Source organism: Pieris napi, chromosome 1 (assembly GCF_905475465.1).
Source record: "Pieris napi chromosome 1, ilPieNapi1.2, whole genome shotgun sequence".
Lineage (NCBI taxonomy): Eukaryota > Metazoa > Arthropoda > Insecta > Lepidoptera > Pieridae > Pieris > Pieris napi.
In genome coordinates this window covers 13397004-13423035 of record NC_062234.1, presented here as the reverse complement: position 1 = coordinate 13423035, position 26032 = coordinate 13397004, and the positions used below count along the sequence as shown (strand labels likewise).

The window sequence follows — 26032 nt, the reverse complement described above, 5'->3', positions numbered from 1 at the left end:
AATTTAAAATTAACTAATTTACTTCCTATTTAGTATTTCTTTGTAGCGACACCTATAAATGGGACTACAAAATAGTAACCTTAATTGCGCTAACAAAGTGTCACATCGTTGAGTGAACTGAGAACCTTTTGACGTCAGCTTCTGGGGACTTCAGGGCAGGCGAAAGCGGGCAACATCCTTCCTCCACATCCTCTTGTTCCTGGATTTTTTTTTTTTTTTTCCAGTCAACAGTTTCGTTAACATATAAAAATAAAAATTTCACGGGTTCTCGTTTTTTATCTTCAACGATATACATAAGACAAAAGAAATTATGATTCTATTGTTATTTCCAATCAGACACACAATACATGATTAATAGTTTGAAATCCTAAAAGCATAGCAATTAAAACGTTTTATGAAACAATTCATTTTGCGAATAATGCTAATGGAAAACCCAGTCACAACAATGTGATAGTGCATGGCACATGATCTTTTTTATTTCTCAAGTAAAAAGCATACGAAGTTTTTATGATCACTATTAATTAATTGTGACTTTTATTATTAAATACTTTTAAGATAAGTATGTTATTACATGTAAGAGAACTTTCTTTTCATTGCCGTCTCCTTATACTACGTGTATGGATTATTTTAATTATGATTTCTCATTCATATGGAATAGTTGTAAAAAGTAAAGAAGAGAAAATGATTCAAACAGTAGTTCAAGTAGCAAATATCGATTTTGAATATAGAACACAAACGACTGTTATTTCGAGAGATGTCAATAGTTTTATGACCAACAAATTTTTGAAGGAATTCAAAGGAAGTGTCATAATCGAAGCTAAGGATAAATCTCCAAAGCAAGTTGTCTTGTTATTAAATTCATATGTATCGTTCGTAAAGTTATATGGTATGTTGAAACCAGATTTAACGGGAAAAACAATACTACATAGCGGAGCAAAATTTTTAATAGTTTTATTCTCGAAACCAAACCGACTGACACGAATTTTCAGTCATTTGTGGAACTATTATGCTGTCGATGTAGTGGTTATCGTCTATAACAAAATGGACAAGATCGCCTTATACACATATTTTCCATATAAAAACCCGTTGAGCTGCGAAAGTGTACGGCCTAGTTTAATTGGACTCTGGGGAGAAACTGATATAGACCCAAATGATTTCTATCCAGACAAAATGTCTAACATGAACGGTTGTCCTTTATTCATATCAACAACTAAGGTCTACCATCCAGCTACTGAAAGGAGAATTCCGTTGCAAATGATAAAAAAATCCATGCATCATATATTGGGGGACATAATGAACTTCAGGCCCGTAATAAGCAATAAACAATACATAAGTATAGACTCTGATGGTGCTGTGAATTGGACTAAATCGCTCAATGATGTTATCACTGGTGCGGCGAATATTTCCACTTCCACTGTCGCCCTTGGATTCGAAAAGGCAAATCTTCTTGATTTTTCCGCACCCTATTTTAGAATACGCCTGGCTTGGATCGCACCACCTACTACCACTGGAACCACGTTGTGGAAACTTCTAGCCCCGTTAAATGGTTATTTGTGGCTCGGTCTTCTTGTCGTTACTCTTTTTGTTAATTTCGTTCCATATGGGATGAGATTTAAGCCCATCAGAAATTTTAGTTATCATTATTTTAACGGTTTTAAAAAACTTAATGGTGTTACATTTAGAACCTGGGGTGTTTTGATGGGTCAGCCTATCCGCGTCACTCCCAGAAAGTATAGAGATTTCTATATCATCGGTATATGGTTATGGTTTACATTTTTCGTCAGGAGTGCTTACCAGAGTGTTTTAATAGGAGCGTTAAAAACAGATACAATTGTTGGCAATTTTGCCAATTTGCAAGAAGCTGTCGATGAGGGGTTCACTTTTGGTGGAAGATCAGGTATTCTGGGTTATTTCGAGCATGATCCATTGTTTAGAGAAGGTTTTAAAGTTATAACAGATTCTGATTATGAACAGATATTCCGTGATGTTTTAGATTGCAAAAAGAATTTCGTAATAGCGACATCGTTGGAATATGCTTGGACGTTATGTGTAGCAGAAGCGATCAGCGAAGAGCACTGTGGCTATGTGTTGCCGGATTCCATTTTGATGGTCCCTCTTGTTGTTTGGATGCAAAAGAGTTCTCCTTTTATGAGACCTCTATCAGTGTGGTTACCGAGACTTCTAGAAAGTGGGTTATTAATTAAGGACGCAGAACAAAAGCCATTGAAAGATATTAAAGCATCTGATACTTCTCCTCTTACTCAAAGACAAGCAAGTAGCTGCTTTATTTTTCTTATTCTCGGTTATATATTATCAGTGATTGTTTTTGTTGTTGAGATTTTAATTGTTCGGTGGCGCTGATAAACTGTAGAAAGGTTAACTAAATTAAAGTCAAGGTTCAATTATAAATCATTTATTTTATGTTAACGTCAATAGACCTATTACATCAACATCTAGATTACTAATAAAACATTAATTTGACATAGTTTTAACGCTAATATTATGCAAAACATTGAGAATAGATTTTCCTTATAATATTGATTGAAACGCAATTATTTCTAATTTTGTTAAAATAATATAAAATTTTATTCGTATGAAGTAAAGTAAGTCAGAAACTATAATTAAATAAATAATTGAGTTATGTTACATCTATAAAGTTTCGTATAAAAATATATTGTGTTATAAAATTAAAAAATACATTTGCTATTGAAAATGATAGGATATAGTATATTTTCACTAAATTTTTTTAACAAAGATTTTCCTCATTAGGCACGGTAATACGATCCCATTAATTAATGTTAATTTATGTGTACAGAGCTTTGTAGATGATAAGATTAATGGCCTTTTGCGAATTCTTCATTACTCGTTGTTTATATTTGCGAAATGACCGGATATTAACGTTTCACTTATGACCTAATTATCTACTTACGTAAAGATACGTCATACGTACGAGTACGTACGTCAATACGTGATAACATTTTTATTAAAAAAAGCGTGTTTAATTCGTATTATATTTAACTGTGCATATAAGTATAGTAAGTTCACTGGAATGCCATTGTTGGGTTGTGGCTTAACGATATATCTAAAAAAATCGATTACATTTAAAGCATTGCTACCAGGGTACAATTTGTGCGTGTGTGTTGAAATAGCAAATTAAGTATTACAAGATATTTTCATTTTATAATAATATTTTAAAATACAATGGAAAAATATTATCTTTACCACTAATTTAAAATATCTTATTATAGTTTACTATGTTTTTGTTGTGTACGTCTTAAAATGAAAAAAGCAGACAAAATTGGGAGATGTCTCTTTAGAGAAATTGAGATAGCCAAACTAATATAATTCTAATAAACACATTAATACATCAATAACATGAATTTAATAAATAAAATTTATAATATGCAACAACCAAATCACAGAATATAAAAGTAATACTTAATAACCTTAAAAATATAATAACTAGGATATATTATTAAAAGGAGTCCCTTTAGGCAAGGTTCCGAAGATACTGGCAGCGTTCCCCCTTTGAATAGCTAGACTAATTCTTTGTCCGAAGTAGCTGCCAGCTCCTGTGATGCCGACTAACCTATTTGCTATTTCCTTAAAAAATGCAGCTTCATTCCGAGAATATAAACAAATTAGAAATTATTAAATATTAAATTAAAAAATATCGAAGACAGATCAATTAAGTAGCATCGTTTAAGCTGCAATTGTAGGCGGTTCAACTACTAAATAAGGTGTGTGTATGATTGGGGGTTGTATAGCGGGGAATAAAATGGGGTACTGGGGCGGTGGTTGTGGTTCATGAACCAGACGGGCTTCTGGTTCCGAGCAATGGACCAGCCAATGTGTCAGCATTCGACCGCGTCCCTTTAGTTCGACATCGCCACGACGCTCGACCACAAATGTACCCCATTGGTCCAGAAGTGACCGCGTACTTTCGCTTAGATGTATGCGGAGTGCTGTAAATAATAATTATAATTTTATCAATATTATTTTTTTAAATTTAATTCTAAAATTGCAACATTTCTTATGCTCCTCAATTTTGTTGCACAATTAAGAAAAGTTGATTTTAATATATAATTTTAGCTCAAATTAATAATTTACTTAAAACTGCATCAGTACCTATGTGACACGTGTCAATATTTTAAACGTCACACTAAGTATGTAGTATAAAGGTTATATGTATTACATACTAAGTATATTATTACACTTTGTATATACCAACTTTTGTTTAAATATTAATATTAGGTCCTTACATATGAAATTGGCGTTTTACGTTTTGTCCACTTTGACCTCAAATATCTCCTCCTTGGTTAAGAATTCCAAATCAAAATTTGTACAGCTATTTACTAATAGTAATATATGTTAGTATTTGTGATTCGATGACCGTCATTCATTTGTTTTTTTCTGTTTGCGTCACTCATTTTACAAAATGGAAAACTTAAAGTATCGCATTATTTACGAGTACGAGTTCCGCCGTGGCACTAGTGCTGCGGAAACGACTCGAAGGGTGAATGATGTGTATGGCGGTCATGTTGCAAAAGAAAACACAGTTCGTTTTTGGTTCCAACGTTTTCGTTCTGGAAATTTCGACCTGCAGAATTTATTTTTATTTTATTTTCAAGCCCCGTGGACGGCCTGAGACCCAAGTTGATAATGAAGTATTGAAGGCTATTGTGGAAGCGGATCCATCGCAAACCACGTCCGAGTTAGCTGCAGGCTGCGGTGTTGGTGATAAAACTGTTTTAATTCACTTGAAGCAAATTGGGAAGATTAAAAAGCTTGAAAGATGGGTACCTCACGAATTGACTGAAGCAAACCGGCAAAAGCGCGTCGACTGCTGCGTTACATTACTGAACCGGCACAATAATGAAGGTATTTTAAACCGAATCATTACCTGTGATGAAAAATGGATTCTTTACGATAAGGGGGCGTCCATAAATTACGTGAGGTGTTTTTTTGAATTTTCTGTACCTCCCTCCCGCCCTGGTGAGATGTCGTGAGATTTTATTCAACCCCCTCCCCCATCCCCCAATCTCACGTGAGATTTACAAAATGTGGGTTTCTTACGTAAAAAAAGAAAAAAAAATTGCTTCGTGCTTTTATTTACGACTAGTTAAGACTACTAAGTTATCAATATTGCTGAGAGTTTAATTATATAACACAGAATTCGTAGTATTGAGCTCGAAGAGCTTAAAAACAAAATAAGTGAAATGTTGAGCGTTTAGGTATGAAGGTAACGGGAAGTTGCAGGGATGGCCTTTAGGAAAAAAAATTGCGTGATATTTGCCGAGACCCCCCTCCCTTCAACGTAAGATTAAATGAGATTTGACTCGACCCCCTCCCCCCCTTAAACAACTCACGTAATTTATGGACGCCCCCTAATCGGAAGCGCTCAGCACAATGGTTGGATCCTGGCCAGCCAGCCAAATCCTGCCCCAAGCGAAAATTAACCCCAAAAAAGTTACTTGTAAGCGTTTGGTGGACTAGTGCCGGTATTGTTCATTGCAGTTTTCTCAAATCTGGCCAGACTATTACGGCTGATGTCTATTGTCAGCAATTGCAAACCATGATGGAAAAGCTAGCATCTAAACAACCTAAGCTGGTCAATCGCTCCACGCCACTGCTACTTCACGACAACGCTAAACCACACACTGCACAACAGACGGCTACCAAATTAGAAGAGCTTCAATTGGAATGTCTAAGACATCCTCCGTACTCCCCGGACCTTGCTCCAACAGATTACCATTTTTTTTTCGAAATTTGGACAACTTCTTGCAAGGGAAAAAATTTAACTCCGATGGGGCAGTCCAAATCGCCTTCACAGATTTTATTGATTCCCGTCCGACTGGTTTTTTTTAGTAAAGGGATCAATAAACTACCTATAAGATGGCAAAAGGGCATAGAAAACAATGGCTCATACTTTGATTAATTAAATATATTATATTTAAAAATATTCGACTTTTTGTTCCTCCCATACAAAACGCCAATTTCATATATAAGGACCTAATATTTATTTCCAACAGACAAATATTCAGTATTTACAATATATTTAACCTACATAGTAATAATAATAAAAATAAAATATTGATAAATCGAAAATTAAAACAAAATTTTAAAAGATTGGTCCCCGTGGCAGTGTACCTTAAATGCTGGCAGCATTTCCGCGCGTATTATGTATTACGATACTTATTCGTTGAGAAAGGAAAGCTCTCTCTGGGGTCACTGGTAACTATCTATTGTGCCTATTTAAATCGTGAATTTTTTAAATAATTTTGTTCTTAAAATATGCTTCGCTTGAATGGTTTAGAGTTAAGTTAATTAAACGCAACTTACGTTGTCCTGTGGATTCCATGCGACTAGCAGTATTAACAGTGTCTCCAAAAAGACAGTAGTGTGGCATCTTCACTCCCACCACACCCGCACACACTGGCCCAGAATGGATACCTATCCTCACCTAGAAACGTTAAATTATTTTTGAAGTGAAAGTTCTTTAGGCGCATGAGGGTAAAACTTTTACGGAACGTCACGAAGATGTGCAGCGTTTTTGTCGAAGAAAATGGAGAGAGTGACTGAGAACGAATATTATAAAAATTCTATTTTTAAAATTAAAATTTCGTAAAGAGAATTTATGAAATATTAGTATTTTATATTTTATGCAAAATAATTTATTGAAATCTCAAATTACGTATTGTAAATTAAAATGCCACGTGTTTTTATTATCGACGAAATATATTTTTTTTTTATTATTTGTATTAATTTGCGACACTTAATATTTTAATGGCAATTAAATTCCTAACATTTCTTCCTTTTTCCCTCCCTCTAAGTCTTAGAAATGTAAAGTTTTAGATTTGTATAAATATGAACAAGAGTTAAAAATTAGTTTGCTAACGAAATTTCACTTCTGACATGTGTACTTTGTACGCACGCACTTTTTTTATCTATAAAAGCTACTATGTAAATATATTTGAACTCAATTTTGAATTGAGAGTGTAAAACAATTACTGCGCCAGACTCGTTTGGGGCTACAATTATTAAAATGACTTGATAATAACTCTGCCCATGGCATTGTGTACATTGCTATTTAATTAAGAATAATTGTTCAAAGTACAATCAATAAATATTCAGACTTCATTTGACCTCAAGTGTGGTGTCGGCAAAGAGAGGTCACATCTGAGTTCCTCTGTGGAATAATTTCATAAGTTATACTACCATAAGTATCAACAAAGTTTTAGTTAGTTTATTGCTTTATCTTTAATTATATAGATACTTGGATTTAAATGATTTTATTGTTACCAATCCAGTTAATTATTAAGTACTTTGTTATATGTAGAGATTTGTTTAATGGCGTCAAAAGAACTTTATATTTAGTAAGTTAGTTATAAGCTGTAAATCTTTCTCAATAAATAAAATAAAAAAGTAAAATAAAATTTATTGCAATCAAAAGATTCATATAGATAGAAAATAAAAAAATAAAATATGTTTATTATGGAACATAAGATACATGTATCACTTATTCCACGTCATTAAATTTCAATTTGTAGGCATCCCTACTCATCGGCAAAGAAGACAAAGGGTGTAGGCCGAGAGAAAAAGCCGGGGTAAAAAACTCTCGGTACTCTTTTAAAATAGCAAATCATCAAACAACACTTATTTTAAAACAAATATCGCAAATTAATTAGAGGTAGCCTGTCTAGCACTAGTCCCAGGCCCTTTTATCAACTAGATAATCGTTGACTTTATAGTAAGCCTTTTTACACAGCTTTTCTTTAATACATTTCTTAAATTTATTGAAAGGCAGAGATAAAAGAGCCTCTGGGATTTTATTAAAGAAGAGTATTCCTTTCCCCAAAAAAGAAGTAGTTAGTAGTTCTGCATCTAAGACATTTGTCCTTAGATTAACCACTTAACCACTAAAAAAAGTATATTTATTATATTAAGTTGATCCCTTGGAAAATGGGACGGGCTTTAGTATGGGATGCTACTTGTGTGGACACGTTTGCCGCGTCATTACTTTAGTTAATTACTTAGGTTATCTGACCTTTCTTATTGACCGTTGAGTGAGCTGACAGTTTTATTATTTGTTAGTAAATTTTTTGTATTTTTTTATTATGTAATTTTTTTCTCCTTATTAATATCTTATGTTTGTTTTATGTTTCTTGTGCAAATTTTTTCACTGGTTATGCATTCTTGTCGATTAAGGGTCACCTGTTAGGATTGTGTTTTTTGTAAATAAATTAATAAATATACAGTCAAAATCTGTTATAACGACATCGAAGGGACTACTCATATTTGGTCGTAGAAACTGATAGTCGTAACAGCCGATGACGTTGTTATTAAGAACGGAAACGGGACCTTGAAACGGGACCTTTGATTTTGGTCAATATGACCGGTATGTTGTTCTATACGATGTCGTCGTAAACGGTTTTGACTGTATTCGCTCTTGGAAAGAATTTACGGTGAATTACCTCAAGCCTATGCGTGGGACGATGGCGGACGACGAAAGTCCTGACAGCTTCTACTATGGCGAGGGCCATGAGACATATTTCTCTTGCATGCTGATCTCCGTTGCGTTCTGGTAGACCCGATACCACCATATACGCATCACCTATAGTTTCTACCTATAAATATAAATAGTCGTTTGAGCCACCGAACAGAAAACCCGGGAGAGACTATACAAAAAGATAATATTGGTGCACTGTGCACATCGAACATTATTTAGGCATTAAACATATACATATTATGTTATTGTATGCGGGACAAGTGTTGGCTTTAAAGTGTGACTCTCATCAGCCGTCGTTGGCGATTTGAGACCCGGCTGTACATCGGACTTATAGTTCATAGTACCGCATTTAAAAAAAATATAACAGAGAAAACGGGCAGGTCCATGAACACTCACATTGCCATAAGGGTCGCAAGTGCGATGACGGCCATTTAAGAATCGATACTCTCTTTTGTTGGACCATAAATTGAATTGGTTCGGAAATACTTCAGGGCAGCAGGTTTCACATAGTGGTGGTGGTTTAACACTCGCTCATTCGGTGAAGGTAAAATTGTAAGGAAATCGGCATGCCTTACAAAGTCATTGGTGTGTGTCGAACACAGAAGACTGATCACCTACTTTATTATTAGAACAAAACAAATGATCAAGAAACATACAAAAAAGGTTATTATTTTTATATTTTTTGCGTGAAAGCGCACGTATTACTACATACAGTAATCACCCTTGTCATTCATATACAAGGCAAAGTCACACACACATGCACGTTGTATAAAATATACATACTTTATAAACGTCATAAAACCCGATGATCCTGTCAAAGGTGCTATACAGATCGTTTAGCAGATCCACAACCTGAATAGGCGTGGAGGCCGCGCAGAGTTCGGTAAAGCCTACAATGTCACTGAAGTACACTGTCACACATTCGAAGCTCTCTGGTTGGACCACTTCGCCTGCCATAAGCTGCTCAGCGACGGGCCTAGAAAATTATTTTTATTGTGTTTTTATTTATAATAGTTTCAAAATTTAGCTTCTTTTTGTTTATACCATAAGTTTTTATTGAAGTGAAAACTTCTTTAGCAGCGTAGTTTGAAAGTCGATGAAACGAAAAAGCGACTGTAAAAAGAGATACACATAAATTCATAAGATTTAACGTGGGAGAAAATGAGATACGAAGCATTATATTGTGTCCAAACTTTATCAATAAATATTGATATCAATCTTAAGAATTAAATTTAATATTGCAATAAAAAATTAAAATAAAAAAAAGTCTAACTCTACATTTAGATAGTGAAAAAAAGTCTAATTTACATATTATTAATTATAAAACTTTTTTAATCATTGTAGTTTTGGCAAAATTATAATGGATATTAAACTTAAAAATTAAAATTACATTCATTTCATTATCTTGAAACCAAAATGTTTGAAGTTTTCATTTTTACCACGTGTGAATTAAATAATGGTTCATTTACGTAAATATTATATATCTTAAAAAAATCTGTATTAATCTTTGGAAATGTACTTTAAATAACAAATGATGTAATGAATGCAATTTATCTATATATAAAAGGGATAAAATAGTTAATTTTTATAAGCTATCACTATTAGCAATTAAAGTTTGGTCAGGAATCGAAGCTTAAAGCGTTTTAAGGAGTATACATGGTTACTTCTGAGTATACTAGCTCTACCTTGCGAAAATCTTAATCCTTATACATTGAATATACATCACCTTGGCAAAACCTGGTATAATAACTCCTCGGACCGTTTCTTCTCTAACGATAACTGTTCAGTTTTTTCTTCAACAAGTGACTCCAAGTTGTTGGCATACTGCTCCATTCGGCTCAAAAGATCATCCATGAGATTATCGCAGTAGCCTCTGTAAATTGAGTCGTTAAATGCTTTTCATACTTGGGTTTATCTTTGAATTGATTACGCTGTTTACTAAGGTGGGAAGTATATTTGTGGGCGACCAGTAGCTAACGCTCTAAATACATTTCTTTGATCATATCCTCAACACCCATTACAATATCTTTTAAAATACCTACAAATACCGATTATCGTCAGGGTACACAACAGTACCTATATGATTATTTTAGAACAAAATTAAAAAAAAATTTTTTTTTTAAATACTCACTCATATTAAATATTGATAACAAAAGATTCATACGCAGGTGCAACATAACAACACATAACAAGACGCAACAATATTAAAGTTTCAAGATAAACCTTTGAATATGATATCTTATATAAGAACGCATTATATACGCCTATGGTAGGGGAGCCCAAGAGGGGATTTCGGGATTTACTGAAGCGCGGCAGATTAATATATAGGGGGATACCTTGTACCCGGTTAAGTACCTCCACAAAATATGAGGCCCATATATAAGGCCGCCCGTGAAGGAGACAGGATCAGATTAGTAAAAAAAAATCGACCATCAGAAATTCCCCAGCGCGTCAGATTAAGGTAGGGTGAGTTAATTACAACCTAAAAAGTGTATATTCCACTAATCTGATAATTTGAGAGTGACGGAAAAAAAGGGGAGGGCAACAAAGTTGTAAAAAAAAAACGTCATCTCGACATTCTCGAGCGTAGCTAATTTTTTTTTATTTTGAAGGAAATAATTCAAGAATAATGAAAAATATATAATCTGACGATTTCCGCAAGCCGAAATAACAAAAATTCGTCGATAAAGTTAAATGCGTGCAGCTGCGTGATGCCTACATTTCCTTAAACCAATCGGAATCTACTAAACGGCTTTCTAAATATTTCCCTCAAAATTACATTTCCTGTGAATTTGAACCGATTCGGACCGATAGATTTTGAGAAATTTTGAAAAATCTTAAAAAATAAGAAATATATTTTTTTTAAAGTGGTTTCTTTATCGATCAACTTCAAAAACTAATCCGCCTTTGAACTTGAAAAACCACGTCGATCGCCACCAAGCTGGTCAAAAGCGGTTGATTAGTTCGAGAGATATCGTGAACGAAATAAACCCGAAAAAGTGTTTTTTCGGGATTACTCCGAAATTTGTGGTTCGATCAATTAAAATTGCAAAATTACTTATGAGGATGATACAACTGCGTCGAATGCCGCCAACCGCGTGAAAATTGCTTGATCCATTCAAAAGTTATTGCGGTTTGAAAATTCCAAAAATAGTGTTCTATGAAACTTCTATCAGACTTTCGAGCTGGGAGAGCTCAAATGCATAGAAATGTTATTTCTTTGAACTCAGCAAGCTCAAAATATCAATTTTAAGCGCCCAGGAATGGAATTAGCGGGAAGTTGCAGGGATGGCCCTATAGGTGAACCGTTTTTCTAAAAAAAAATTGTCAGATCACGCGAATCCCTCTAGATAATCGTCAGATTATGAGACAGTACGTTTAGAACATAAAGATGAACCACATATATCTTAATCTGACGCGCTTGAGTATTTCAAAATTGCGATTTTTTTTTGCAAATTATGAAAATGGCCGTGGGTTTGCGTCCCATCGAAATCGTCAGATTAGTGAATGAGAGCTTTTTTTTGGTGCACTTAACACTCCTTTAGAAAATCTGACGCGCTCGATAATTTTTATTTTTTTTTCATTTTCAACCCTTAAATACAACCACCCGCATCATGCAAACGATCAGATTAACATACGTACATTATTAAAAATACGTAGGGCATTGATGCTATCAATATCTGACGCGCTCGAGGATGTCCATGCAACAGTTTTTTTTTACATATTTAACAATCTATAGCCGCTTCCCCCACCGATGAAAAGGTATATATCATATAAAATTTTTTTCTTCTTATTATCTAAGCTTTGCATCCCAATAGGTCTCTACGACGCTCGAGTAAATCCCCATTTAGCATCGTGGGCTCCCCTACCACTATATTTTACGCAGATTTTTAATATTTATCAATATTAAAATATTTTCTACTTACTTAATATAATTAGCATTAATAGCATCAAAGGTCGGTCTGTCATCGGGCGACTCTACCCAGCATCGGGCAGCCAGTTCCAGTAGCTCAGTGGCGGCACCCCCTCCCCCATTAGCCGCTGGTTCAGTAACCCCCACTACGGGTCGAAAAGGGGGGCACTCGTGGGCACACACACGAGACACTATTTCTATAAATAAGGTTCTACATTAGTATTGCATAATTTGTCTTTTGTTTTTAAGATAACTAGCGAAGTACATATAATCATGAAAACTAAAAGATGCAAATAAATGTTCAGAGTGTAAACATTAATTTTATGTGATTTTTTTATAATTAATAATACTCTCTACTCCCCTACCGTTGTGTCTAGGGACTTTTATATCTCTTACATTTTTACTAAAAAGCGCTACGCCCCGACTACATCAGTAATATTATTATTTAGAGCTTGCTTGCAAGACCCGTTCTTTCATTTTTTTCGCAGAACCGTTCCAGGCACATGTCCTGTAGGCCGTTACGGTCTATAGTCATCTGTGTCTGTGGCTCCAGGTCGTGCCTGGGCGGTGTGAATATAGGGAAATGTATAAGAACGTGTTCTACAGTTTGTTTGCCATTAGTGCAGGCACATGTTGGGCTGGTTTAATTTTAAACCTATATAGGTAATGTGTAAAGGCTCCGTGCCCTGTAAGAATTTGCGCCATCTGGGGTGTGAAACGCTTCTCTTTTATTAACTTATATACAGCTCTAACATCTCCGATGAATATTTTTGTAGTTCCAGCCGTTGGGGATAAGAAATTTGTAAAATCGAATGTGAGGAAATCACCGACATACCTTTATTAGACATAGTAGAAGTATAATGGTGAAATGGGCCAGCTCTCAGCACAATCTCCTCTAATATTATTCCGAAACTGTATACGTCCCCTTTAAGCGAGGCCACTATGCCGGGATACACACTTCCTGCCACAAGTTCTGGCGCTGTCCATAATAATTCTGAGGAACATTTTGTTTGGTAAAATAATAAAAGTGAAATATGTATAATAAACCATAAATTAATGTACAAATATTTATAATAAAAAACAATGAACCTAAAACGAAAAACCTTACAAATATAATATAATAACTAAAATATATTATTAAAAGGATAATATAATGTCCGTTTAGGCAAGGTTCCGAAGATAGAGATAAGCTAGACTATTTCTTTGCCCTAGGTAGCTGCCAGCTCTTCGGTCTCCTGCGATGTCGACTACTTTTTGTTATTTCCTTTAAAAGCCCTATAGCGCTACGAGCATAATAATATTATAGTAGAAACAAAAAATACTTGCCTATAAACAAAATAAGAAGAAAGATTTCATAATATCTGTAATTTTCGTGACTATGACGTGAAGAGCCTTACTTTCTCTTCGAATCGCCCAAATCAGGCTTACGAATAGTTTAAAAAGTTATTTTACTAACCTTATTATTATTCGTAATCTGTGGTCTACTTAATGTCGTCCCAAATGTACAACGAATTTTGAAACTACGAAAGTTCCACAGAATATTCCAAATGTAATAACCATAAAATCATTATTACTTTACAAAGTTCTAACAGTTTCAATAACAATCAAGTTTTCGTATCTTATTAAAATTTGGAAATTATCTTTTACACCTTTTGGGATTTAACTTCAAAAAGTTATGTTGGGAGTTGAAATTGGGATATTAAACGTTTGTAAAAAAATTGCGTACTTTTAATTATAATAATAAAAGTTTATTTGGAACAAAAATGTTATGGTGGTACAATCTTAAGTTCATACAAATGGTGCTTTTCCTATACAATTCCAGATTAATTTTTGGCACAGCCAATTTCTCCACATATCTACATAATTTTTTTTTATAATTAAATTTTAAAGCGTATGTAATTTTTTTATTATGTAGGCGCTAAGAAGTAATTTTTGGACAGTGCAGATTCCGATAATGCGATTAGGTCACATTAGAAGTAGTGCCCAAGTAATTGTTGCCAAGTACAAGCCTTACATTTTTTATTACAATATTGGTATCAATAATTAAATAAAAATAGCGAACGATATGGCAGCCGCAACACAACGGTAGCGCGTTTTAAGAGCTCTTTAAGTTTTTTTCTCTTTCAGTTAAAGGTTGTTTGAATGTCAGTAATATCTATAAAGCTAATCATTGCTTAAATTATAAACGTTTAAATAGCGAAAATCACGTAATATCCATGACGTAAAACACGTTTCTAAACTTATTCATGAAAGAATAAGTATCTTATGAACGTATACTTAAGGAAAATCTTATAAGCGCCTTATGTAAATATAGTTAGGTTTTCCCTCGAAAAAGAGAATTTCAAAAGAAATATAACTTTACCTGCCGCCTCAGTTATTTGGTTACGCATTTGACGAAACGGTTCAAATCAAATATGCCACTAAGCCCCTGGCAAAGTAATATAACTTTAAAAGCAATCGACAATCTGTTTAGTAGTTTCAGAAATGATTTTCTACAGATGTTACAAAAGACTTTACTTCTTTATAGCACAGAATATTACTGATTTATTAAATGTATGAAAGCAATACAATTCTGTGGTAATTCGTTTTTAGTTCCTATATAGTTATATTTAAAAAATAACCTCGGCAATGTTGACTGTTTAATCGTTAAATTTTTTGTCTTTTGGTTTTCAAATAATAAAGAAAATACTTGCTCGTATTTAGAACTTAATACAGATTGTTCTAGTAGTATTCTTAACACGATATATACAATAAAATCAATGAAAAATCTTAGTTTGCTTTCGTTTAGTTTGTTTGTATGACTGATAGTAATAGTAATCGTGTTTCGATTATACTATCTATACGAATATAGTGTTGTTTCTGTGTAAGTCTTAAACATTACAATCAAATAAACAGTAATTACAATTTTCTTAACCTATATAGTATTAATAAAAATAATTAAAAGAAAATTAAAACAAATTTAAAAAGTTTGGTCCCTTTGGCAGTGTACCTTTACTGCCGGAATTTTTCCTCGCTGTATTGCGATAATTATTCGTTAAGCGAGGAAAGCACCAGCTCTGGGGTCGCCGGTACCATCTACCAGGCGCCAACTTAAGTCTTTAATGAGCGTCTTTAAACCCCACGGCCTAAGAGTCTCTTCTCCAAAGAAAAATCGAAGTTGGAGGAAAGCCGATTATATAAGTGTTTTCCAATCGCAACAGAAATAAAGTTATTTAAACTATATGTGTTGGTCCTCATATCAACTTACTGTAATAATAAGAATCATCCTTTATCAAGTCAGTGGGCGTGCATAGTGTATTCAGCCCGTAGTCGGATATTTTGAGCACGAAGCGTCCGTCAATCAAACAATTCGACGAACGGAGTTTGCCGTGTGCTCCTAATCCACTGTGTAGGTAACACATACCCTGGATATGTATAGATATGTATAGATTACAATATGCAGTAAATTTATACCGAAAAGATTATTGGAAAATCTGCAAATTTAGACAAACTTACAGCGTTCAATTTGCGTACACTTATGTATCGATAAATATTCGAATATATCGCTAAGTCGGACTTCCATATGTCAAAAAGTTATTTAAAAAAAAAATTGTTTATTATAAACAATGCATAATAATGTGTAAAATTTGGGAACTCTTTCAAGTAAGAAATACCTGTCATTGTTTCAGCTTATGGTAGGGGAGCCCACGATGCTAAATGGGGATTTACTCGAGCGTCGTAGAGACCTATTGGGATGCAAAGCTTAGATAATAAGAAGAAAAAAATGTTATATGATATATACCTTTTCATCGGTGGGGGAAGCGGCTATAGATTGTTAAATATGTAAAAAAAAACTGTTGCATGGACATCCTCGAGCGCGTCAGATATTGATAGCATCAATGCCCTACGTATTTTTAATAATGTACGTATGTTAATCTGATCGTTTGCATGATGCGGGTGGTTGTATTTAAGGGTTGAAAATGAAAAAAAAATAAAAATTATCGAGCGCGTCAGATTTTCTAAAGGAGTGTTAAGTGCACCAAAAAAAAGCTCTCATTCACTAATCTGACGATTTCGATGGGACGCAAACCCACGGCCATTTTCATAATTTGCAAAAAAAAATCGCAATTTTGAAATACTCAAGCGCGTCAGATTAAGATATATGTGGTTCATCTTTATGTTCTAAACGTACTGTCTCATAATCTGACGATTATCTAGAGGGATTCGCGTGATCTGACAATTTTTTTTTAGAAAAACGGTTCACCTAAAGGGCCATCCCTGCAACTTCCCGCTAATTCCATTCCTGGGCGCTTAAAATTGATGTTTTGAGCTTGCTGAGTTCAAAGAAATAACATTTCTATGCATTTGAGCTCTCCCAGCTCGAAAGTCTGATAGAAGTTTCATAGAACACTATTTTTGGAATTTTCAAACCGCAATAACTTTTGAATGGATCAAGCAATTTTCACGCGGTTGGCGGCATTCGACGCAGTTGTATCATCCTCATAAGTAATTTTGCAATTTTAATTGATCGAACCACAAATTTCGGAGTAATCCCGAAAAAACACTTTTTCGGGTTTATTTCGTTCACGATATCTCTCGAACTAATCAACCGCTTTTGACCAGCTTGGTGGCGATCGACGTGGTTTTTCAAGTTCAAAGGCGGATTAGTTTTTGAAGTTGATCGATAAAGAAACCACTTTAAAAAAAATATATTTCTTATTTTTTAAGATTTTTCAAAATTTCTCAAAATCTATCGGTCCGAATCGGTTCAAATTCACAGGAAATGTAATTTTGAGGGAAATATTTAGAAAGCCGTTTAGTAGATTCCGATTGGTTTAAGGAAATGTAGGCATCACGCAGCTGCACGCATTTAACTTTATCGACGAATTTTTGTTATTTCGGCTTGCGGAAATCGTCAGATTATATATTTTTCATTATTCTTGAATTATTTCCTTCAAAATAAAAAAAAAATTAGCTACGCTCGAGAATGTCGAGATGACGTTTTTTTTTTACAACTTTGTTGCCCTCCCCTTTTTTTCCGTCACTCTCAAATTATCAGATTAGTGGAATATACACTTTTTAGGTTGTAATTAACTCACCCTACCTTAATCTGACGCGCTGGGGAATTTCTGATGGTCGATTTTTTTTTACTAATCTGATCCTGTCTCCTTCACGGGCGGCCTTATATATGGGCCTCATATTTTGTGGAGGTACTTAACCGGGTACAAGGTATCCCCCTATATATTAATCTGCCGCGCTTCAGTAAATCCCGAAATCCCCTCTTGGGCTCCCCTACCATTATTAATTTGTTATTTTTAAACTTTTTTTTATTTTTTTACACTGTTTACAATATCATCTCCAAAATATTTTTTAGACAAAAAGCATTGACGAGACGTGTAACACGCGTGTGTGCATGAGTGTGTGTGGGTGAATGAGTGAGTGTAATTTGTCAGGATAAAGGTCTCATGAGCTTCTCCAACTCTGCATAAGGTGTGTTCATAAGCCAGTCCTCTAACCGTTCTTTTAGATTGTGGACGGTGAGCGGGCAGATATTTAGCAGCCTAATTAATTTATTATTATAGAGCAGTGTTAGCCTAGCGGCATAAGCGTGCGACTCTCATCCCTGTGATCGTAGGTTCGATTCCCTGCTATGCACCAATGGACTTTCTTTCTATATGCGCATTCAACATTCGCTCGAACGGTAAAGGAAAACATCGTGAGGAAACCGGCTTGCCTAGACCTAAAAGTCGACGGCCGGCGTGTCACGCACAGGAGGCTGATCACCTACTTGCCTATAAAATAAATGATCATGAAACAGATTCAGAAATCTGAGGCACGTCTGTGCCTCAGATTTCGCTACAACCTTTTTTAGGTCTCTAAAAAAGGCCACTGATTTATTTTATTTCAATTAATTTATAGTAAATGTAGTCGTGGGTTTAACATACCGAAGTTCCACTTAGCGTTAAGGTTCGACTTTCAATCTTACCCTTATATATTACATTTATGCTTAAGTTAAGACTTCCTTCAGAGCGTCTAACTGTGAATTTAGTAATAACCAGCTGTACCTGAACAATATCATGTACGAGCGAAGTCCTAAAGTTCCAATCAAGTTGTAGCTCCTCATTCGCAAGGACATCCTTCAAGGAGCCCTTCGGACAGTACTCAGTGAGAATAAACACCAACGGACAGTCCACACATGCGCCGATAAAGCGCGCCGTGTTTTCATGAGACACGTTGCGTGCCTGAAAAATTATTGCTTCTGTTGTGTACAAGATAAACTGTAGGTTTTTTTATCATTATCGCTGAAAGGTTTTGGGCATATAGGTAATAAACAATGCTACCTTTAATAGGTACTCGATACTAAATCTTGCGCAACTCGGATACAAATACAAGACCTCTATTTAAGCCTCGACTAAAGCTATCGCTGAATAATATGCTTAAAAGGAGCGCTTAATAACCTGCATCATAAGAACACCCCACATACACACTCTCACGTACATACACTGGTGTGCCAGTCACACATCAGCCGAATTAGGTATTACTTAGTTAAGTGTATTTTATAATTTTTTATAATTTTTTTCTATCTATATTGAACCTTTTTGTATATAATACGTAGTCCATCTTTAGTATAACTGTTTTTTGTTCTATATACTTTAAGCTAGCTAAAGCAGTACAAAATAAATAAATAACCATAAATCCAAAAAAACTGACCTGTTTTATCTCCCACAAAAGTTTTTTATTTAAATCCAATTTCTTTCTATGTATCTTCTTCACGGCGACTCTGTTTCCCTTGTATAGACCAACGGTAAATGATGATAATGTTATCGACTGAGTGCCGACTGAATTTGTGTTGCGTATGTTCCAACCTAGAGATAGCTAAAAACACGACAAGATATTGAAAGGTCCTTCAAAGAATTACCGACTCATAATCGCTTTGATTGTGTTTATAAGAGAGCAGAGCAATACTGCCAATAAAAACTGAATATCTGTAATTTAAAGATAGTTTCGATGGGAATCGTCATCATCATCTTTGGCTATACAATCCCTTGTGGGCCTTAGCCACCGCATAGATCTTTCGTCATCTCAATATATCTCGTGCTGCTCGCGGTCAACTTCGAACAACAACACCTATTGTTTCGTGGTTTTTGACAACTCCATCCCACCAACGCAGTCTCAGTCTACCAAGTTTTCTCTTGCCACCTTCCATGTTATGAATTGGATGATGTTGGCGTCGTCAATAGTGTCATAAAGATCTTCATTTAAGCCGGAACGCTAAACACTGTAGTCACAAACAGGGGCAAGAATTCGAAGATCAAATTTCGAAGAACCAAAAGCTCAGGTATATCTTTATTTAATTACAGACGTATAGTTCTAAAAATAGAAGCAAAAATATTATAGAATTATTGGTCGTCTCTTTTTTTAAACTTTCTACTTTTTTAATAAAGATAGGTTGCTAATAGAGGCAAATTTAAAATAAAAAATACATATCCTGTGCTTTAGTCGTTTTAGTCTAACCAGCCAGCACTTCGTTAGCTTAAACAAAACCATTAAGCAGGTTATTTATTAGCAAAGAGGTTACATGTAAAGGAGTACCAATATATACGCGTTATCTTTGTTCCCATTTCAAATAGTTCTAGATGATTGCAAATTACTTTTCACTTCAATTACTAGAAGGCTTCATATAATTGCTGCCCGAGGAACAAACAATAAAACACAATGCACTTACTGACTGTTAAATTAAATTAACTCTATTCACTTCACACGATCCCTTTAACAATGCTATCAAATTAATTAATTGAAAGTGTATTAGACATGTTTTATATTCTACGCAGTTGTTCAGTTAACGATATTGTATGTTTGTCCGCTAATTTCTCGGGAAGTAAAAGTTATGTCGAGATGATACGTTTTGTTTTAAATGTATATTTAAACTTAGGGAAAAGTCCAACAACAAAATCGGTTCAGGTTTAACCTATAATTCCTTTTTTATTACTTTATTTTAAAGTACTGCCTTGCGATTCTGTAACTCACATTTCGAACTCACACAGCGGTTTTCGCATCGGCAGTCTCTCTCAAATCAGTCGTGAAGCAGTTATTTTATGATTTGGCATTCTGATAAGGTGGGAGCTTGTAGTTTATTGTTTAGAGAGAGTTAGAGTTTATTATCATTAATATCTCATACCTGAGGTCGTAGGTTCGATCCCCGGCTGTGCACCAATGAACTTTCTTTCTATGTGCGCATTTAACATTTGCTCGAACGGTGAAGGAAAACATCGTGAGAAAACCGACATGTCTTAGACCCAAAACGTCGACGGCGTGTGTCAGGCAAAGGAGGCTGATCACCTACTTGCAGAAATTTAGCAGCTTTACAGAAGTCTGAGGCCAAGACCTAAAGAGGTTGTAGCGCCTCTGATATATATTTATTTATAATTATTATCATCATCATTATTATTAATATTACTAAACATTATTTTATTATTAACTATTAGTAACTTATTTGTTATCCTTTCAAAATTGTCTAATTTATCTACAACATTCCAAGCAGGCATAATATAAATATTCTGATAAGTTTACCTTTAGCACCTCATTAATGCTGTGTAGAACGGGAGTAGTTCCAATGCCAGTGGCCACTTCAACAAGAACCTCTTCAGGTCTCACACGCCAGGCTGTATTGTTCAATTCCGCATCGATTTTCATCTGCCTTTAAGAATTATTTAAACTTAAAATATAATTTAACGAGCATTTTAAAACTATAATTTTTTAGCTCTCAATATTCTCTCTCAATAATAAGTTCTATGTTTATCTAAACGTAACTTAAACGTAATTTATTTTAAGGAAACATTTTTTTAAATGATAAAATAACTATCTACTATAATAAAAAATAGGGGTTGATCGTAAAGGGGGGAAAATTAAGGGTTGTATATATTTTTGAATCATAAAAAAATAATATAAACAAAAACAAAAAAATCTTTAATGGGGTGGACACCCCTTATCACTTAGGGGTTTGAAAGAGAGATAGTAGCCGATTCTCAGACTTATTGAATATGCATTAAAAAATTCATAAGAATCGGTTGAGCCGTTTCGGAGGAGTATAGGAACGAACATTGTGACACGAGAATTTTATGTATGAAGAGATATTTTCCTAAAAATTTTAAAGATTTTGTTGATACTTACTTAGAAAAACACTTTTCTAACGGATTTGAAGTTATGTTTTATTATAAATTTACAATTATTTTACATAATTTTAAAATTTAACCGACGTTTCGCGTGCTTTACAGCGTGCGTGGTCACGGTGACGGTGTAAAATAATTGTAAATTTATAATAAAACATAACTGCAAATCCTTTAAAATAGTGTTTTTCTATGTCTAAAAGTTATGTCAATAAAAGATAATACTATGATACTTACTTGTATGCAATACAAGATGCAGTAACCGCTAGTGTAAAGAACACAGCGAGTCCGATAAAACCATATATTATAACAGTCTGTGCTTCTGAGCAGCGTGCAAACCATAAATATTCATTAACTTGACCCGACTTAGACGATAAAAGTTATCCAATTAAAATTATATACAAAGTTAAACCAAGTGTTAAAAGTTGAGACTTCGAGCAATACGATGGTGTAATGTTCTGTCCGTATATATTGCTTATGAAGATTTCATATCAACCCATTGGGTAGTAAAAAATATATTCCAAAATATCTACTATCCGTTTTTTTTTGTTAAATAGAAATATAATCTACAGTGTTTTTGTTTTTTTTTTAAATATATTTTCTACCTAATTACTCCCAACCTCCACTATGTTATCGTCGGCGGTATTAAATATTTTACGTATACAACTTAAGTAACTACTACTACCTATTTCTATTAACAACTTTTTATAACATTTTTAGCAAATTCCAGAATTATGTCTCTTAACCTATTGTTGAACATTATTTCTTTAGTTTGTCTCTGTTTATTCCCATAGCTTGTTCAGTGTTATACCTGTCGTAACTATTGGACAGTCGGTCAGGACATGTAACACCGTCTCTTCAGTGTTTTTGGTTAAACGTAAACCAAAGTTGAAACAATTATTATAAATATAATAGTTAATATAATATACGTCGCATATCGCGTAAAGAAACTTGGGTTTATATTGTACAAAATCTAGTAAAAATAAAGTAACTTATTAAATAGTTTTAATAAGCTACTAAAGACAGAAAATACCTACACTCAAAATTATCTTATAATTCCAGCAAAGTTACTTAGGCGTACTGGCATACCTGTTTACATTATTGTTTAGTTATAAGAAGGAATAGTGGATGTGGATGTTATTATACACTTCTTTAGTAAAACTACCTTAAAATAATAATACGTCTTTACCTCCTTGACACAAAGGATCGTTTCCAAGGAAGCCACAGCGTGGTTTATCTGGAGGTGGACTGCGACGACCCCCAGGCCAATGAATTGCCTTGCCCGCTACTGGCTTATAGCTCATATTGAGGCCGTGGTAGAATGCCACAACCTATAGTGAAAAAAAATCATAATCTGTTTGTGTACCAGAATAATTTTAAATGTATCCTTGTAAACAATACTGAAGGTAAAGCGTGAAATAATATATCGTCGTGCAATACTTTTTTACCGCAAAATCGCTAACCTGTTATGCTTGAAATTGGCACAAACTAAAAAGAATAATTATTATAGACTCAATTTTTAGATATTTTTAAATAATAAAACTAGAATTCAATATTAGGCTTTTTATGACAAAGTTGAAAAGAAGTTTTCAACGTCTAGAAATATTTTTTTTGGTATTTTTTATAGAAAAATGTCATGGCCTCTGCCACGGAGAATCTCAATGCCGAGGGCTCGCGGTGCTTTTCCACTCTTTTCTTGAATGACCCAAGTCGAATTGGTTTAATAGAAATGTCTCAAAGAACGGCAAGATAAATTTAATTCTATCATTAGTTTATCAATATAAACAATACAATTATTTTTGCAAAACAATTGTCTTATTTCGCAAATATAAATAATAAGTTTTAAATAACCTCTATGTTGCAGCGCTGTAGGTAATGTGTTAATCAACTCTAATCTTTAAAATCAATACTTTCTCCGTCTCTAAATGTGTCTAGTAGTTACCCTACTGAGTTACTGACTTAAATGTTGCTGAGTCACGAATGTGGTTAGAAACATAGTTCTTACCTCAAATTTTCCGGTGACCGGATCTAAGTCAAGAATGGCGTAGTCAGCATCTCGGTCCCCCACGGCGTCGATTCGCACGTGCCCAGTTATACCTATTAATTATAGATATATTATACATAACAATATTTTCACTTTCCTTGCGCTCCATTTATAAATCCTAGATGTCATGACCTATTTGAGTTAATTTCTCGGATATCATGGTTCCTGTCGAAATAATTCTACCTTTAAAAATACCAATACATTGTTTAAGATCTGTCAAACGGGGTGAAAGACAATTTTCTGTTCCTGTATGTTTTTGTGGTTTTATGTCCAATAACCAACCAAGACCAAAATGCAAACTACATGCAAGACTAACTTCCACCAACTGGACACAAAAAAGTCTGCACTCTATTGTAGAGATATAAGACATTATAGAGAAATAAAACTGAGAAACTTACTTTAATAACTGATGGTTATAGGTAAAAAACCCGAATGTGCTGTTTTGAGACACTGGGTCATATACTGGTAATATATACTCGTACATGTCCATATACCTGGTGCCTCAAAGCAACGCAGATTTATGAAAAAATGTTTTAATAATATTGCTAATTTTACTAAACGTAGTTATAAGTATTACTCTACTAACAATGTATGGACTTATAATGGTCTGAATTAAATGATTTTTATTTTATTTATCTATATATATATATAATGAAAATGGTCTTCGTTTGAGGCTCAATCACGCCTAAACCACTGATCGTATCGACATGAAACTACCACCATTCGATGCGAAGATGGGTAGACCTAGATGGTTTATGGCTATTTATTTATTAAATTCCAACGTTCCTTCATTTTTTTTATTGCTGTTTTACTTTTATGAAAATTTATCCATACGGACTTCACCGCGGAAACATTTTGGGAGGCTTCCTAGAACCTCTAAACGTCAACATCTGTTAAAAACTCGATTTTCGAAATATTTCAATTTTCTTAGCGGGAAGTTAAAAAGAAGAATAATAAAAAAATGAAAAAAAAATAAAATAATGAAACATAAAAAATATTTTAATTCGTCCAGCAAAGCGGGCGCGAAACGGCTAGTTTATTTATAAACACAAACAGGCAGATAAATGTGTAAATCTATCCGAAAGCTGTTATGAAAATATAATCGCGCTCACCATGAAAATCCCGACCCCACATACGGCGAGTAATATTTCTTCCGTCGCGAATATCGCCTCCCTCAGTCAGAGTCTCATTAAGCGCCATTCCGAGCAAATATACACCATCATAAAAAGCCCCGATGAAGAAATTTACCTTAAAAGCATGATTAGTTTAGACAGTTTAAATTTAATTAGCGACTTGAAGGCCTACGCGGTATGGCGTAGCACGTAGGCACATAATTTTCTATATATCTATAATAATCATAGAGATAAGAGATGGACTTAATTTATGTACAAATGTGTGTATATATAATTTGGCTATAATATAATGTTATTTGGCTTCTACTTCTATTAGGTTCACTCCATTCACTGAATGAAAACGCATTTAATTATTGCAAGTATTCTGGTTTGAAGGATGTAAATAGTTTAAAAATTAAAAATGGTTGTCCGTAAAGTTGGTTTAACGTGACAACGTCATAACAAAACATTGATGAAATGATTGCATACTTTTATGAATAAAATTGAATCATTTTTATTAAATCATCACTATCTTGTATGGATACAAAGAAGGAGTGAATCCTCGGAGGCATTATCCAATCGAGTGGAAAAATGATAAGGACAATTAGTCATGCTTTTATGTCAATAAAAATACACTATGAAAAAATATTAAGCTTTTATGCTCTAAATATTTTTTTTGTTTTATTAATCATTGAAAAGTATTTTAAGGAATTTCCAAAGCGCAATTCAAGCGCGATCAATCTTTGAATAGTGTTCAGCTTCATACCAAAAACATTATCCCCATTACACGAATTACACTTACCTCTTCACCGTCCGAGAAAGTGTAGTTATAATGCAGTTTTGCTCTATTGCGTACTGTATCCGCAAATTCATCAAATCTGTCTCCCGTAGGCAACTTGAGAGAAACGCGAAGTAGGGCTTCGTAGGCCGCGCGGGCAGCTGCATCACGTTCATCGCCGGCTGCCCAACCCGTTTCACCCCAATATCCACCCTTAATATAAAAAAATCCTAATTGTTTTGCCTTTGGTTTATCGCAGTCAGTGAGTTTTTTTGTAAATAAAATTGTGTTTATTATATTTTCTTCGTGTATCTTTAAACTATTAAATTTCGCACTTTCTTCTATATAAATGTGGCTTAATTTTAATTAAATCTTTTTCTGAAGTGATATTACGTAAGGGATATCACGGGAGTATTATGTACGGGAACTGAATGTAAAATAAATTGTACACTAGATTCTGAACTAATTCGAAAATTCTGAAACGCGCGAAATTTTCACGAAATACTTAACCAGTTTCAAGACTCAAATTG

At 34.1% G+C, this 26032-nt stretch overlaps 2 protein-coding genes across 2 annotated transcripts in view; one reads left to right on the top strand and one right to left on the bottom strand.

Moving 5' to 3' along the window:
• Positions 1 to 681: 681 nt before the first annotated feature.
• LOC125054844 lies at positions 682 to 2361 on the top strand. The gene has a single exon (XM_047657010.1). The coding sequence runs from the start codon at positions 682 to 684 to the stop codon at positions 2359 to 2361; it is 1680 nt and encodes a 559-aa protein (XP_047512966.1).
• Positions 2362 to 3688: 1327 nt separating this feature from the next.
• Positions 3689 to 26032, bottom strand: part of LOC125054080 (atrial natriuretic peptide receptor 1) — a 39967-nt gene continuing 17623 nt past the window's right edge. Inside the window, exons 7-22 of the mRNA XM_047655756.1 lie at positions 25527 to 25715; positions 24725 to 24860; positions 23574 to 23665; positions 22758 to 22899; positions 21806 to 21890; positions 20973 to 21099; positions 19113 to 19277; positions 18467 to 18643; positions 15670 to 15826; positions 13258 to 13416; positions 12436 to 12619; positions 10236 to 10382; positions 9293 to 9485; positions 8475 to 8627; positions 6343 to 6463; positions 3689 to 3965 (exon numbers count right to left, since the gene is read on the bottom strand). Coding sequence (XP_047511712.1) covers positions 3703 to 3965; positions 6343 to 6463; positions 8475 to 8627; positions 9293 to 9485; positions 10236 to 10382; positions 12436 to 12619; positions 13258 to 13416; positions 15670 to 15826; positions 18467 to 18643; positions 19113 to 19277; positions 20973 to 21099; positions 21806 to 21890; positions 22758 to 22899; positions 23574 to 23665; positions 24725 to 24860; positions 25527 to 25715 — 2490 coding nt within the window. The 3' untranslated portion in view covers positions 3689 to 3702. The remainder of the gene's footprint in view (positions 3966 to 6342; positions 6464 to 8474; positions 8628 to 9292; positions 9486 to 10235; positions 10383 to 12435; positions 12620 to 13257; positions 13417 to 15669; positions 15827 to 18466; positions 18644 to 19112; positions 19278 to 20972; positions 21100 to 21805; positions 21891 to 22757; positions 22900 to 23573; positions 23666 to 24724; positions 24861 to 25526; positions 25716 to 26032) is intronic.

Coding starts and splice junctions, on each gene's coding strand:
- LOC125054844 (XM_047657010.1), top strand. CDS start 682: ATGATTCAAACAGTAGTTCAAGTAGCAAATATCGATTTTGAATATAGA.